The sequence below is a fragment of the Bufo bufo genome, chromosome 9 (genome assembly GCF_905171765.1).
Source record: "Bufo bufo chromosome 9, aBufBuf1.1, whole genome shotgun sequence".
Classification (NCBI taxonomy): Eukaryota; Metazoa; Chordata; class Amphibia; order Anura; family Bufonidae; genus Bufo; species Bufo bufo.
The window spans coordinates 161255232-161270211 of record NC_053397.1 but is presented as its reverse complement, the minus strand read 5'-3'; the positions used below and the strand labels follow the sequence as shown (position 1 = coordinate 161270211).

General features: G+C 42.3%; 1 protein-coding gene across 2 annotated transcripts in view; it reads right to left on the bottom strand.

Moving 5' to 3' along the window:
* BAIAP2L2 (BAR/IMD domain containing adaptor protein 2 like 2) overlaps window positions 1-14980 on the bottom strand; it is a 92670-nt gene that overhangs the window by 49321 nt on the left and 28369 nt on the right. For both annotated transcript variants that reach the window (XM_040407411.1, XM_040407412.1), the window contains exons 5-7: window positions 11274-11345; window positions 4945-5061; window positions 350-496 (exon numbers count right to left, since the gene is read on the bottom strand). In XM_040407411.1, the coding sequence (XP_040263345.1) occupies window positions 350-496; window positions 4945-5061; window positions 11274-11345 (336 nt within the window). The remainder of the gene's footprint in view (window positions 1-349; window positions 497-4944; window positions 5062-11273; window positions 11346-14980) is intronic.

Here is a 14980-nt window from a genome sequence, read left to right as displayed (position 1 = left end):
GATTTTTTCTGTGCACAAATTGACCTGCCATGCTGATTTCAAAATCTGCAGCACGTCTATTATGTTTGTGGTATCAGCTGCGGATTTCACCCTTTTTAATGGAAGGATGAGGTCTGCGGTAAGACGGCATCAAATCCGCACCAAAAAACGCTGTTGGAAATTTCAGATTTTGGTGCAGATATGCTGCAGAAAAGCACATAAATCCGCATGGAAATTCGTGTGGATCACGGGCATCCGAGTGCAGGTGGCCTGATAGATCACATTCCTGTCCCACTGCAGTTCTCTAAACTTGACACTCAGCAATCTTGGATTTTTGTGGCAGCGCTATGAGGATGGAGAAGCGTCTTACCCGGTTGTGGTATTGCACTAAGGAGCTGCACAGTAGCCAATGCCGTTCTGCCAGAAATCGGTATCTGCGCCTCTCCTCCAGCTCTGCTGCTCGCTGACTATCTCTGACAAATGAAAGCATGTCTGAATGCAACATGTTCACTTTTTCCTGCAGAAGACGGAAGAACAAATAACCATGGGGGTAACTATTAGGGAAGCAGGCACAGCAGCTACTATGGAGTCCACAGAAGTAAGGTGGAGTCAGCAGACACCAAATGAATCATATGCTTCCATGGCCTGAACTCTCTTGCTCCTCAAGGTGGTTGTGATGGAGCAAAGCCTAATCCAGGATTACTAGTGTACACATGTAGTGTGTGTTTGAATTTGGAAAGTATTGTGCCTCTATCCTGTCACACAGATACACAACAATGTTAACTCAGAAATGCAGATTTATATTAGCAAGAGTGATACATCCACTAGTGACTTTAAAACTATTTTCTACTCATGTGCTAGGCCAGGAGCATATAAGGAATACAAGTAGAGCGTCTATGGTTGCAGCTATAATAGTCAGTTGTAAACTGCTTCTGGGAGCAAGGTCAGCTCTACAACTGTTCATCAGAAACTTCATAGTTTGGGTTTCCTTGGATGAACAGTTTCACAAGGCCATGCACAATGCCATTGGACTCTGCGTCAGTGAGATCTTACCCCCCTGGATTGATTCATTGTGATTCATCATCTGAAAGTCTGAAGGACAAACCTGGGTTTAAGAGGTCTTAGGAAAAATGCTTCATAAGTGAATGTACAGTCCTGTAGAGTATGGAGGAGGAGAGAGGGAAATGTATGAAGCTATTTTTCATGGAGGTGCACAACCTGCTGCCCGTAATGCCATTATGTGCAGCCCATAACCATCTGGTAATACATATGCTTGCATACTTGTCTGTGTCTGGTGGCTGCTCACATGTCAGAGATAAGAGGGGTATGCAAGTATTAATAGTTCACTGTGTGATCATCTCTTAAATTAGATGACATATTGAGGTGGCCAGGCCATGCATACATGTGGTCTTCTTCAGGTCAGTTTATGGGAATAGTGAAACACTCGGCTGTTCTAGAAACTCAAACTACAATGTAGATAGCCGCACACATGCATAGTCACCTCTCCACCTCGTCTACTCTTTTGTAGAAGAGCATGCATGTTCTCTTCCTTTCTAAAGTGCAAACAGGGGAAAGGGTACCCCATATTCTCTAGCTAGGTTAAAGTTTTGGAAGTGGAACCATTAACTACATGTGTTTGACACTTATGACATATTTTCTTTCCATATGCCATAAATGTCTCAGATGGTTATAACCCTTTATGTTTTACTGCTGCCCATGGGATTGGTTTAAGCTGACAGTGAGGCCATCGGACCAGAAAAGGTTGTGCACCCCTGCTTTACAGCATACAAAGCACGGACAAAAGATTTTTCGGATCTCATCTCTGTGGCGTCTCTTGTTTTTGTCCCCAGGCATTTTAGCAGGACAAATAAAATGGTTTTGTAGAAATAAGGCACATTTACACTGTAATATTATCGGGCTGATTATTGGTCCATGTGCCGCAGATCAGCCTGTTCGTCGGGTCATTTTCATCGTTTATGCAGCATGTTAAGTCATTGTGTCTGGGAAGCAGATCGTGCTGTATAAACAGAGATCTGCTGTCCAGAAACAATGAATCTGTATGAGGATGAGCAATAGCAATAACCATCACTCATCCCCATACAGTAGAGGTGATCATCATCTCTACCGACAAGCAGTCAATTACTGGGAAATAACATTTCTTCTGATAATTGCCTACTCAATCAGTGACTATAAATGCGCCTTTAGAGTAGTTTGCATTTTGTTTGTAGGATATCCTGTTGACACAGAGAGACATGCTGCTGAAAAACAATGATTTTTGAAGCTGCAATAAAAATCCAATCAGTCAACAAGCAAGTCGGCTGATCAAGGGGGGGGTTTAAGACAGGTTGATTTTCAGCTGAAACAATGTTCCTATGGCCAAAGTTCCATATTATACTGAATATGTTTCAACCTGGTTGGTATTATTAACTGCCTTATAGCATACTTTACATAGAGCTGAAACAGTATAGCTTTTGCTCACCAGTTGTTAATTTGCACCTACAGTGCCTTGCAAAAGTATTCACCCCCCTTGACTTTTTTCGTGTTTTGGTGCCTCACACCCTAGAATTAACATGGATTGTTTGAGAATTTGCATAATTTAATTTACAGAACATGCCCACAACTCTGAAGATGTTTTTTTTTTATTGTGAAGCAAACAACAAATGGGATAAAATAACAGAAAAAGTCAATGTGCATAACTATTCACCCCCCTAAAGTCAATACTTTGTAGAGCCACCTTTTGCGGCAATCACAGCTCCAAGTCGCTTTGGATAAGTCTCTATGAGCAGTTGCCACATCTTACTACTGGGATTTTTGCCCATTCCTGCTTGCAAAACTGCTCCAGCTCCTTCAGGTTGGATGGTTTGCGCTTGTGAACAGCAATCTTTAAGTCTGACCATAGATTTTCTTTTGGATTGAGATCTGGGCTTTGACTAGGCCATTCCATCACATTTACATGTTTCCCCTTAAATCACTCAAGTGTTGCGTTAGCAGTGTGTTTGGGGTCATTGTCCTGCTGGAAGGTGAACCTCCGTCCTATCCTCAAATCACGCACAGAGTGGTACAGGTTTTGCTCAAGAATATCCCTGTATTTAGCACCATCCATCTTTCCCTCAACTCTGACCAGTTTCCCAGTCCCGGCTGCTGAAAAACATCCCCCCAGCATGATGCTGCCACCACCATGTTTCACTGTGGGGATGGCGTTCTTTGGGTGATGTGATGGGTTAGCGCCAGGCATAGCGTTTTCTTTGATGGCCGAAAAGTACATTTTGGGAGTCTCCCACAGGCCTTTTTCCAAACTCACAACGTGCCTTTTTGTTTTTAGCTGAAAGTAATGTCTTTCTTCTGGCAACTCTGCCATAAAGCCCAACTCTATGAAGCGTACGGCTTATTGTTGTCCTATGTACAGATACTCCAGTCTCTGCTGTGGAACTCTGCAGCTCCTCCAGGGTTACCTTAAGTCTCTGGGCTGCCTCTCTAATTAATGCCCTACTTGCCCGGTCTGTGAGTTTTGGTGGGCAGCCGTGTCTTGGCAGGTTTGCTGTTGCGCCATGTTCTTTCAATTTGGTTATGATAGATTTGATGGTGCTCCTGGGGATCATCAAAGTTTATAACCTAACCCTGACTTTTACTTCTTAACAACATTTCCCCTTACTTGTTTGGAGAGTTCCTTGGTCTTCATGGCAGTGTTTGGTTAGTGATGCCTCTTGCTTAGGTGTTACAGCCTCTGGGGCCTTTCAAAAAAGGTTTGTATATGTAATGACAGATCATGTGACACTTAGATTACACACAGGTGGACATCATCAGGGTAATTGGTTGCACCAGAGCTTTTTATGGGCTTCCTAACAAAGGGGGTGAATACATACGCACATGCCAATTTTCTGTTTTCTATTTCTAAACAATAGTTTTATTTATATATTTTTCTCATTTCACTTCACCAACTGAGACTATTGTGTTCTGATTCATCACATAAAATTCAGATTAACAAAACATTGAACTTAATGCTTTAATGTAACAAAATACGAAAAAAGTCAAGGGGGGTGAATACTTTTTGCAAGTCACTGTATGTACTTAGTTGATGACTGCAATGACACTTTCATTTTTTCACTTTTTTGCACTTTATACTGTTACACATTTGCTTATATTGATATAATCTTTAGAGTTGATTTGCATATATAATAGCTATAGGACAGTTATAGATCTTGGTATTTTGCAGAGATTAATATGAGGATACCATAATCATGATATTTTAATAATACTGACGGACCTATATATTTTTAATACATTTTCAATTATTGGATCATTGTGTAATTAAATCATATTGTTATCTGTAATCTATATATTTAATAATAAAATATTTTAAACAACATTATGTCGTATTAATAGTAACTAAGGATTTTTTTGGTGTATGCTCCTATGGAATTCTGTTGCCATTTATCGGCCTGTGAAAAGGGCCCTATGGTAGAGGGTTGACTGGCCATCTACGTGACTTCTATGTCATGAAATGTGGTATGAATAGGACAGGTGATTGTAAATTAGGCTTTATCTCTTGACATACGGCTCCCAAACCTGACTGTGGCTGATTGAATGGGAATCCCCTCAGCCATAGTCCAAAATCTAGTGGACTGACTTTCCAGAAAAAGTGGGGGTGAAATAGCACCAAGTATACCTGCATGCACATACAACATAAATACAAAAAAATCTCTTTATACTCTCACATACCACCTATCAAGAGTTTAGCTCCAGACAAAACATAACGTCAATGTACCCACTGAGCAATGGTGACTATGCAATAACCACACAGAGCTGATACTACAGATTAATGACCACATCAATGTGCTAACAGGTTTCTTCTACATGATAGTTCCATAACATTCGACATAGTCAGACAAGTATTAGTGAACAGACAGCAGTGCCCATTCTGCAGTGACGGCCGTGTTTGAATAAATGCTTGCATGTCATTCTTACTTTCATACTTTGCAGGTTACGGTCCCTTTGTCTCTCCATTTTCCAGGCGTCTGCCTTGCACTTATCAAGGGTAGTTGTTCTCTGGCGATATTCCATTTCATAACGGTTTTGGCTGTCCTATGTCATAGCAGAAGATAAAATAATAAAACCAAGTTCAACGTGAGCAATAAAGCTATATAAATATGTTGTACAAGGTTATCCCTTTACACGTAGGAGCAAAACTGCCAAACTGTTAGCACATCATGGATGTTGATCTCTATTAGAATATTGTTATTGTCCCTCTGCCATCTCTTTATCTACTTACACAGCATATAAGTCCCATAAACACCTGAAACTACCCGGGGAAGTACAAGGGATTAGATGTTTTCCTATATCGCAATTGTTAGAAATCAAGAAAAATGAGTAAGTGGAGTATATTTAAAAAATGCAAATAATGCAAGTACCGGTATATGTTTCCCTTTAAAGTGGTTGTCCAGTTTTTAAAACCCATTTTCATATACCCCATTAAGGATTTCTGGGCTAAGGTCATTCTCCAGACTTTGGGGAAAAACCTGGAGTGTTCTGTTTCTTGTGGAAGAAAGATAATTTAAGCTCTACTTACCCCTCCGTCTGGCAGCAGATGACGTAGTCTCAACTGCACTCAGACTGCTCCGGTCCCAATATATACTGGATATGTAGCCGAACAGGAAGACTCGGGAACACATCTGGTCAAGAGCCCTTAGCTGGTCTGAGCCTATGGAGATGGCAGCAGTGGCAGCTCGATGGAGGGGTAAGTACTGACAAATCTATCTTTCCTCCACCTGGTCAGAACACTTCAGGTTTTTCTGTAAAGCCCAGAGAATCCCTTTAATAAAGGGCTATCCCATGTTTAGAATCCTCTTCTCTTGGCCATAATGAGAGCCGATGTAAGAGTGCCTCTCGTTCAGGAGGACCTGTCCTGTCCTACATTACACAGACATCCCATTGATTTTAATGGACCTGGACAATTGTAGTTTTTGCCTTTTCATTTTTTCCTTTCTTCACATTTTCATTCACATAGCAATATGAGGGCCTTTTTTTTGTGGGACAAGTTGTATTTTTAAATGGCACCATTTACCATATCCTGTACTGGAAAACGGGAAAAACTGAAATTCCACAATGTTTTAATTTTTTTTTATTATTACTGCATTCACTCATTCATCAGTGGGTCAGTACAATTACAGCGTTACCAAATTTGTATAGTTTTTAATAAAGGGGTTGTCTCACTTCAGAAAGTGGCATTGATCAGGTAGAGAAAGTTAATACAAGACACTTACTAATGTATTGTGATTGTCCATATTGCCTCCTTTGCTGGCTTGATTTATTTTTCCACTGCATTATACACGGCTCATATCCAGGGATTACGGCCACCTCGTATTTGTGCCCCAGCCACCAGAGAGGTTGTCGCTTTTTGCTATAATATGCAAGCACAGCAACCACTGCTGGATTGTATAATGCAATCGAAAAATGAATCGGGCCAGCAAAGGAAGCAACAAGGACAATATCAATCCATTAGTAAGTGCCTTATACACTGCTCAAAAAAATAAAGGGAACACAAAAATAACACATCCTAGATCAGAATTAATTAAATATTCTTCTAAAATACTTTGTTCTTTACATAGTTGAATGTGCTGACAACAAAATCACACCAAAAAAATAATGGAAATCAAATTTTTCAACCCATGGAGGTCTGGATTTGGAGTCACACTCAAAATTAAAGTGGAAAAACACACTACAGGCTGATCCAACTTTGATGTAATGTCCTTAAAACAAGTCAAAATGAGGCTCAGTAGTGTGTGTGGCCTCCACGTGCCTGTATGACCTCCCTACAACGCCTGTGCATGCTCCTGATGAGGTGGCGGACGGACTCCTGAGGGATCTCCTCCCAGACCTGGACTAAAGCATCTGCCAACTCCTGGACAGTCTGTGGTGCAACGTGACGTTGGTGGATAGAGCGAGACATGATGTCCCAGATGTGCTCAATTGGATTCAGGCCTGGGGAACGGGCGGGCCAGTCCATAGCATCAATGCCTTCGTATTGCAGGAACTGCTGACACACTCCAGCCACATGAGGTCTAGCATTGTCTTGCATTAGGAGGAACCCAGGGCCAACCACATCAGCATATGGTCTCACAAGGGGTCTGAGGATCTCATCTCGGTACCTAATGGCAGTCAGGCTACCTCTGGCGAGCACATGGAGGGCTGTGCGGCCCTCCAAAGAAATGCCACCCCACACCATTACTGACCCAATGCCAAACCGGTCATGCTGGAGGATGTTGCAGGTAGCAGAACGTTCTCCACGGCGTCTCAAGACTGTCACGTCTGTCACATGTGGTCAGTGTGAACCTGCTTTCATCTGTGAAGAGCACAGGGCGCCAGTGGCGAATTTGCCAATCTTGGTGTTCTCTGGCAAATGCCAAACGTCCTGCACGGTGTTGGGCTGTAAGCACAACCCCCACCTGTGGACGTCGGGCCCTCATATCACCCTCATAGAGTCTGTTTCTGACCGTTTAAGCATACACATGCACATTTGTGGCCTGCTGGAGGTCATTTTGCAGGGCTCTGGCAGTGCTCCTCCTGTTCCTCCTTGCACAAAGGAGGAGATGGCGGTCCTGTTGGTGGGTTGTTGCCCTCCTATGGCCTCCTCCACGTCTCCTGATGTACTGGCCTGTCTCCTGGTAGCGCCTCCATGCTCTGGACACTACGCTGACAGACACAGCAAACCTTCTTGCCACAGCTCGCATTGATGAGCCATCCTGGATAAGCAGCACTACCGGAGCCACTTGTGTGAGTTGTAGACTCCGTCTCATGCTACCACTAGAGTGAAAGCACCGCCAGCATTCAAAAGTGACCAAAACATCAGCCAGGAAGCATAGGAACTGAGAAGTGGTCTGTGTTCACCACCTGCAGAACCACTCCTTTATTGGGGGTGTCTTGCTAATTGCCTATAATTTCCACCTGTTGTCTATCCCATTTGCACATCAGCATGTGAAATTGATTGTCACTCAGTGTTGCTTCCTAAGTGGACAGTTTGATTTCACAGAAGTGTGATTGACTTGGAGTTACATTGTGTTGTTTAAGTGTTCCCTTTATTTTTTTGAGCAGTGTATTAACTTTCTCTACATGATAAATGCCAGTTGCTGAAGTGAGACAAGTTTTTCTATTTTTTAAAAATACAAACTTTTGAAAAAATGTGTTTTCTTAGCATTGCCATTTTCTGATACCTAGAACTCTTATATTTCCATCTACAGAGCTGTGTGAGGGCTTGTTTTTTGTGGGGCAAACTGTAGTTTTTATTGGTACCATATTGGGGTACATAAACATTTTGACCAGTTTTTATTCAACTTTTTATGGGGTGGGGGATGCAATGTGACCGAAAAATGGCATTCACCATGCAGGAAAAACATTTCTTAATTTTTACAGTGGCAATACCTGTTATGTTTATGTTTTAATTGTTTATTCATTTTCATATGTAAAATTGGGAAAGAGTGTGATTTGAATTTTTTATACTTTTTTGTTTTTTTAGGCTACTTTTACACTAGCGTTCGGGTGTCCGCTTGTGAGCTCCGTTTGAAGGGGCTCACAAGCGGCCCCGAATGCATCCGTACTGCCCTAATGCATTCTGAGTGGATGCGGATCCGCTCAGAATGCGTCAGTCTGGCAGCGTTCAGCCTCCGCTCCGCTCTGCAAGCGGACACCTGAACGCTGCTTGCAGCGTTCGGGTATCCGCCTGGCCGTGCGGAGGCAAGCGGATCCGTCCAGACTTACAATGTACGTCAATGGGGACGGATCCGTTTGAAGTTGACACAATATGGCTCAATCTTCAAACGGATCCGTCCCCCATTAACTTTCAATGTAAAGTCTGGACGGATCCGTTCAGGCTACTTTCACACTTAGAATTTTTTTTAAACTATAATGCAGACGGATCCATTCTGAACGGATCCAAACGTCTGCATTATAGGAGCGGATCCGTCTGTGCAGACATCAGACAGACCCGCTCTGAACGGTAGTGTGAAAGTAGCCTTACTTGTTTTAAACTTTTCAGGCAGTCTGCTAGGATAGACCCCCTCCCCTTCTCTAACCTCCACAGATGCTGCAGTCGCTAGGGACAGCGGCATCTGTGTGGTCAAATGACCGTGATCGGCACCATTGCCTATCCCGTTCACAACCGGCCAGTGTTATCTGTATTATACAGCCGGCATCCGCCATGTTTGGAACAAACTCATGTGTAAGCCCCCTCCATACAACCCCTTAACGCTTATGACCTACATCAACGTGATTACTGTTAAGGGGTTTAACTCTTACTGCCAGGTTTGCCCACAGATTACAGAGGATCTCTGGGGATCTACCAAGAAGATATAGTGAACTGCGTCTTGTCAAGGGACCTTTATAGCAAGTGGAGAACACCTTAAAATGTAGCAATGTGGCAGTCTTAAGAACACTTTGAACAAGAGTCATAAAACTGACTAAAATAAAAACTCTACCAATCACAGCACAACTTTCATTTTGTATTCTTCTTTTGAAAAATGAAAGCCGAGCTGTGATTGGTTGCTATGGGCAACAAATACAGTTTTATAAATCTACCCCAGTGTCTTTATACCACACATCTGCCCAAATAGTTCGCCATCTTAGGCATTTTTTTATTCATTTAGTTAATTGCCTGTTACTTTCTAGAGTGTACAGTCATGGCCAAAAGTTTTGAGAATGACATAAATATTGGAAATTGGAAAAGTTGCTGCTTAAGTTTTTATAATAGCAATTTGCATATACTCCAGAATGTTATGAAGAGTGATCAGATGAATTGCATAGTCCTTCTTTGCCATGAAAATTAACTTAATCCCCAAAAAACCTTTCCACTGCATTTCATTGCTGTCATTAAAGGACCTGCTGAGATCATTTCAGTAATCGTCTTGTTAACTCAGGTGAGAATGTTGACGAGCACAAGGCTGGAGATCATTATGTCAGTCTGATTGGGTTAAAATGGCAGACTTGACATGTTAAAAGGAGGGTGATGCTTGAAATCATTGTTCTTCCATTGTTAACCATGGTGACCTGCAAAGAAACGCGTGCAGCCATCAATGCGTTGCATAAAAATGGCTTCACAGGCAAGGATATTGCGGCTACTAAGATTGCACCTCAATCAACAATTTATAGGATCATCAAGAACTTCAAGGAAAGAGGTTCAATTCTTGTTAAGAAGGCTTCAGGGCGTCCAAGAAAGTCCAGCAAGCGCCAGGATCGTCTCCTAAAGAGGATTCAGCTGCGGGATCAGAGTGCCACCAGTGCAGAGCTTGCTCAGGAATGGCAGCAGGCAGGTGTGAGCGCATCTGCACGCACAGTGAGGCAAAGACTTTTGGAAGATGGCCTGGTGTCAAGAAGGGCAGCAAAGAAGCCACTTCTCTCCAAAAAAAACATCAGGGACAGATTGGTCTTCTGCAGAAAGTATGGTGAATGGACTGCTGAGGACTGGGGCAAAGTCATATTCTCCGATGAAGCCTCTTTCCGATTGTTTGGGGCATCTGGAAAAAGGCTTGTCCAGAGAAGAAAAGGTCAGCGCTACCATCAGTCCTGTGCCATGCCAACAGTAAAGCATCCTGAGACCATTCATGTGTGGGGTTGCTTCTCATCCAAGGGAGTGGGCTCACTCACAATTTTGCCCAAAAACACAGCCATGAATAAAGAATGGTACCAAAACACCCTCCAACAGCAACTTCTTCCAACAATCCAACAACAGTTTGGTGAAGAACAATGCATTTTCCAGCACGATGGAGCACCGTACCATAAGGCAAAAGTGGCTCGGGGACCAAAACGTTGACATTTTGGGTCCATGGCCTGGAAACTCCCCAGATCTTAATCCCATTGAGAAATTGTGGTCAATCCTCAAGAGGCGGATGGACAAACAAAAACCCACTAATTTTGACAAACTCCAAGAAGTGATTATGAAAGAATGGGTTGCTATCTGTCGGGAATTGGCCCAGAAGTTGATTGAGAGCATGCCCAGTCGAATTGCAGAAGTCCTGAAAAAGAAGGGCCAACACTGCAAATACTGACTCTTTGCATAAATGTCATGTAATTGTCGATAAAAGCCTTTGAAACGTATGAAGTGCATGTAATTATATTTCACTACATCACAGAAACAACTGAAACAAAGATCTAAAAGCAGTTTAGCAGCAAACTTTGTGAAAACTAATATTTGTGTCATTCTCAAAGCTTTTGGCCACGACTGTACCTTTAGCAACATTAGAAGATGAATCAGAGGGGAACATGTACCAGATGTGTAGAACAGGATATGTATTGTAAATGAGACTCACTCGTATAAACTGCATGTCCAGCTTTGTGTTCTTGTCCATTTGTTGTATAATCTCAACATGTAATGTCTGAAACTAGAAAACAGACATTGTTATTCTGGCTCATATCAACAAGGAATCTTGTATCATTGATATTAATGGATGATGGTTTAAAAAACAAATGACTAACTTGTCTACAGTTTTTCAGTCAGTTGAGTGAACTTGCAGAGCAAAAAATATTTGATTTATCAAACTGGTGTAAAGTAGAACTCGCTTAGTTGCCCATAGCAACCAATCAAATTCCACCTTTCATTTTTCACAGCTCCTTTGGAAAATGAAAGGTGGAATCTGATTGGTTTCTATGGGCAACTAAGCCAGTTCTACTTTACACCAGTTTGATAAATTTAACCCAGTTTTGTCTCCTGGCTCCTTAGGAGGCTTTCACTTGGCCGTGTGGTCTGTGAAATGCATTCCGTGTCATGGCCATATCTTCTGTGGCTCAAGTCAGCTAAACCCACAGTACAATGATCTATGATGCTCTGAGTTCCAGCTAATCTGATGGTCCAATGTCCAGTACTGAAATGATACTGTGAGTATAGGACAGTATACCCGTTGGGAGGCTGGAACTCAAAGCATCATAGATCACTACGATATAGTGAGTTCATCTAGCATGAGTCACAGTCATTCTGGAAAATATGGCCATCACACACACATGTTTCTCAGACCAGACACAGCCATGTGAAAACAGCCTAAGGGCTCATGCACACGAACGTAATTTTTGTCAGAATCAGTTCTGCATTTTTTGCGGGTCGAATGCGGACCCATTCACCTCAATGGGGCCACAAAAAATACACTGTGTGCTGTCCGCATCCATATGTCTGTTCTGTGGTATGTGCAAAATAAAACATGTCTTATTCTAGTCCGCATTACGAACAAGGATAGGACTGTTCTATTATGGGCCGGGCGTTCTGTTCTACAAAATGGAAAGAAAAAACTTTTGTGGTCCAGCTTCCCATAAAAACTTGCAGCTTTATCAATAACAATAAAAAACTGTTATCCAAACATGAATCACATACAAGATCCACCATGTCTACGGGTTTCAGACTCCACAATCTCGGTCCTTACTCATGACATACACAAAAGTGAATGTTCACCTCTCTTTTAACATGTGGTGCACCAGGTAATCAAGACTTCGGCATCACATGCTCAAATGCACCAAAAACCAACACTCAATGCATCAAAAAGAAAAGACAGCATGTATATACTGAAAAACTATTAAAATAGTTGTTTAACGATATTGTAAAATCAGAACGTGTTTTCTGTTCAGACCTGTGGGAAAGCAACTTCCTAATTCAAACATCCAATATACCTCAATGCTAAATTTGATTGTATCTTTCTCCTCATTGAAGCATTCAGCTAAAGCTGGAATGTCCGCCACATCGCCGACCCATATAATCAACAGATCGTCTATGTAGCATCCATACACTTGATATTGTCTAAAAAAGCATTAGCTTCCATAAATAAAAACTGTGTTTCCCACCAAGCCATTAAAATATTAGCTAGGGAAGACGAAAATGTCGCTGTCTCGCCCTGCCCTGTGGGTGTTCTGAGGAGATCTGTCAGAGTTGCTGCACGTGACTCGATCTGACAGCTTGTTTTGTTGTGGGTTTGAACTGAATACCACCTCCTTCCAGGTGTTGTTCTTTAGGTAATTAGTGAGGGTATTTATTCCTCCCTCTCCCTATAGCCTTTGCGGGTTATAGTTCTGCCTTGTGTGAGCTCTGGAAGTTTGGTAGATCGTCTGCTCCAACACATCTCTATATAAGTCCTTTTCCCTTTTTTCTTCTGTGTCTGTTTTTACTAGGCCTCTAGGGTGACGCTAGCTCCTTCGGTTGTTGAAGGAACTGGGTGTCTCTTTCCCTTTTCCCTACAGCTGAGAGTTTGGTTCAGTATGTTACAGTCTTAGGTACGTGGGCATGTGCATATCTACCATGGAGATATGCACATGGGCATAGCAGCTTAGGGAAAGTGTTTTAGGAATTGCTAGGAGGTGACCCTAGCATTTGGGGCCTAGTCAGTTGTTTTGTTTGCCTTGTCGTGTTCTGTTTCCTTCCCTTATCTTACCTACCGTGATGTTCGCCCCCACAGAGACTCCTGCCAGCTGCAAATAATACTCCACACGACTGCATTTTTCTGTCCACATCCATTCTGCAAATTTGCGGATAGGATGCGGACCTTAATTTCAATGGGGCCACAAAAGATGTGGACAGCACACTGTCTACGGTCAGCACACTTCATTACCGTGGCCCCGATAAAAAAGATAGAACATGTCCTATTCTTGTCCATATTTGCAGACAAGAATAGGCATTTTTATTATGTAGAATGACATTCCGACCCACAAAATGCGGAACGCACACGGCCTATATCCGTGTTTGGGAGATCCACAATTTGTGGTCTGCAAAAACGGATACGGTAGAGTGAATGAGCCCTAACACTGTAGAGGTTCTTAAAGAGAACTTGTCAAGTAACTTCTGCTGCCCTATCTGAGAGCAGAATATTACAGAGGGAGAGAAGCTCTGCTCTGTAATGTATAGGTTTATATAATTTGGAGCAGGTTTTCTGAGTAAAAAGCAGAGTAAATCCTGACAGGACTCCTAGGTGAGTCCTGATTACTCCGCCCACACACACTGATAGAAAACCTTCTGTCTACATACTGGTACAGGAAGAGCTGTTTATCACTATATGAGGGTGGGGTAATCAGGAGAGCAGCAGCAGATAGGGCTGCATAAATAACATGAAAGGTTCGCTGAAAAGGGCCACTAAAATACAAAAAAAATAACAACCAACAAATCCTTATGTGTCTTTGTTATTTGCTCTTGTTTCATGAGATATCACAGTGGCACACCATAGAAAATAAAATAGACAATCAGTGCAATGTCCTATCAGGCTGCAGCCATTTCTTCTCCTCCTTCCTCTATCCCTCTGCAGTGTATGTTAGCCAGGAAATTTAGGAGGAGGCATCTGGATTTAGGTTTTGCAGAATACCTGGCTAGATTTTAGAGTAAGAATCCTTGCGGCAAATCTTCCATACTGTAGCATAGTTAAACAGATTTGTCATTCAGGGCCCTGGGAAAGCTGGGTAACACATTATGTTGAGCTGTAATATACTGCAGAAAGCTAAATCTACCATGACAGATCCCCCTCCTCACTCCAAAATAGTGCCATAGCTAGGCAGGGTACTGGGAAAGCTGGAATGCCACAGTGTGGTATTGTAATAGATTGCAGAATACTAAATCTACCAAGATAAATCCCCCTGCCCGTTCCTAAACAGTGCCATAGGTAGTCAGATTTGCCTTTCAGGGCCCTGGGAAAGCATGTGGAGCTCTAATACAGACTGCTAAATCTACCATAATAAATTCTACTCCCCAATTCTAAATATTGTCATACCTTAGACAGACTGGCTTTTCAGGATCCTGGGAAAGCTAAGTTACAACCATGTGGAACAGCAATAGACTACAGAATATAAAAACCTAGCAAGATAAATCCTAGTTTTCACACCTAAATAGTGCCATAGCTAGGCCGATTTGTCAGCATTTCTATATCTCCAAACGTGTTGATTATACAGTAACAGTAAAGCTGAACAGACATTGACATAGGTGCACACAGGATGCTTGTACAAGTATTTAAAAAAAATTCCCCAAATAATAAAAGGCTGTCACATGGCTGCAGAC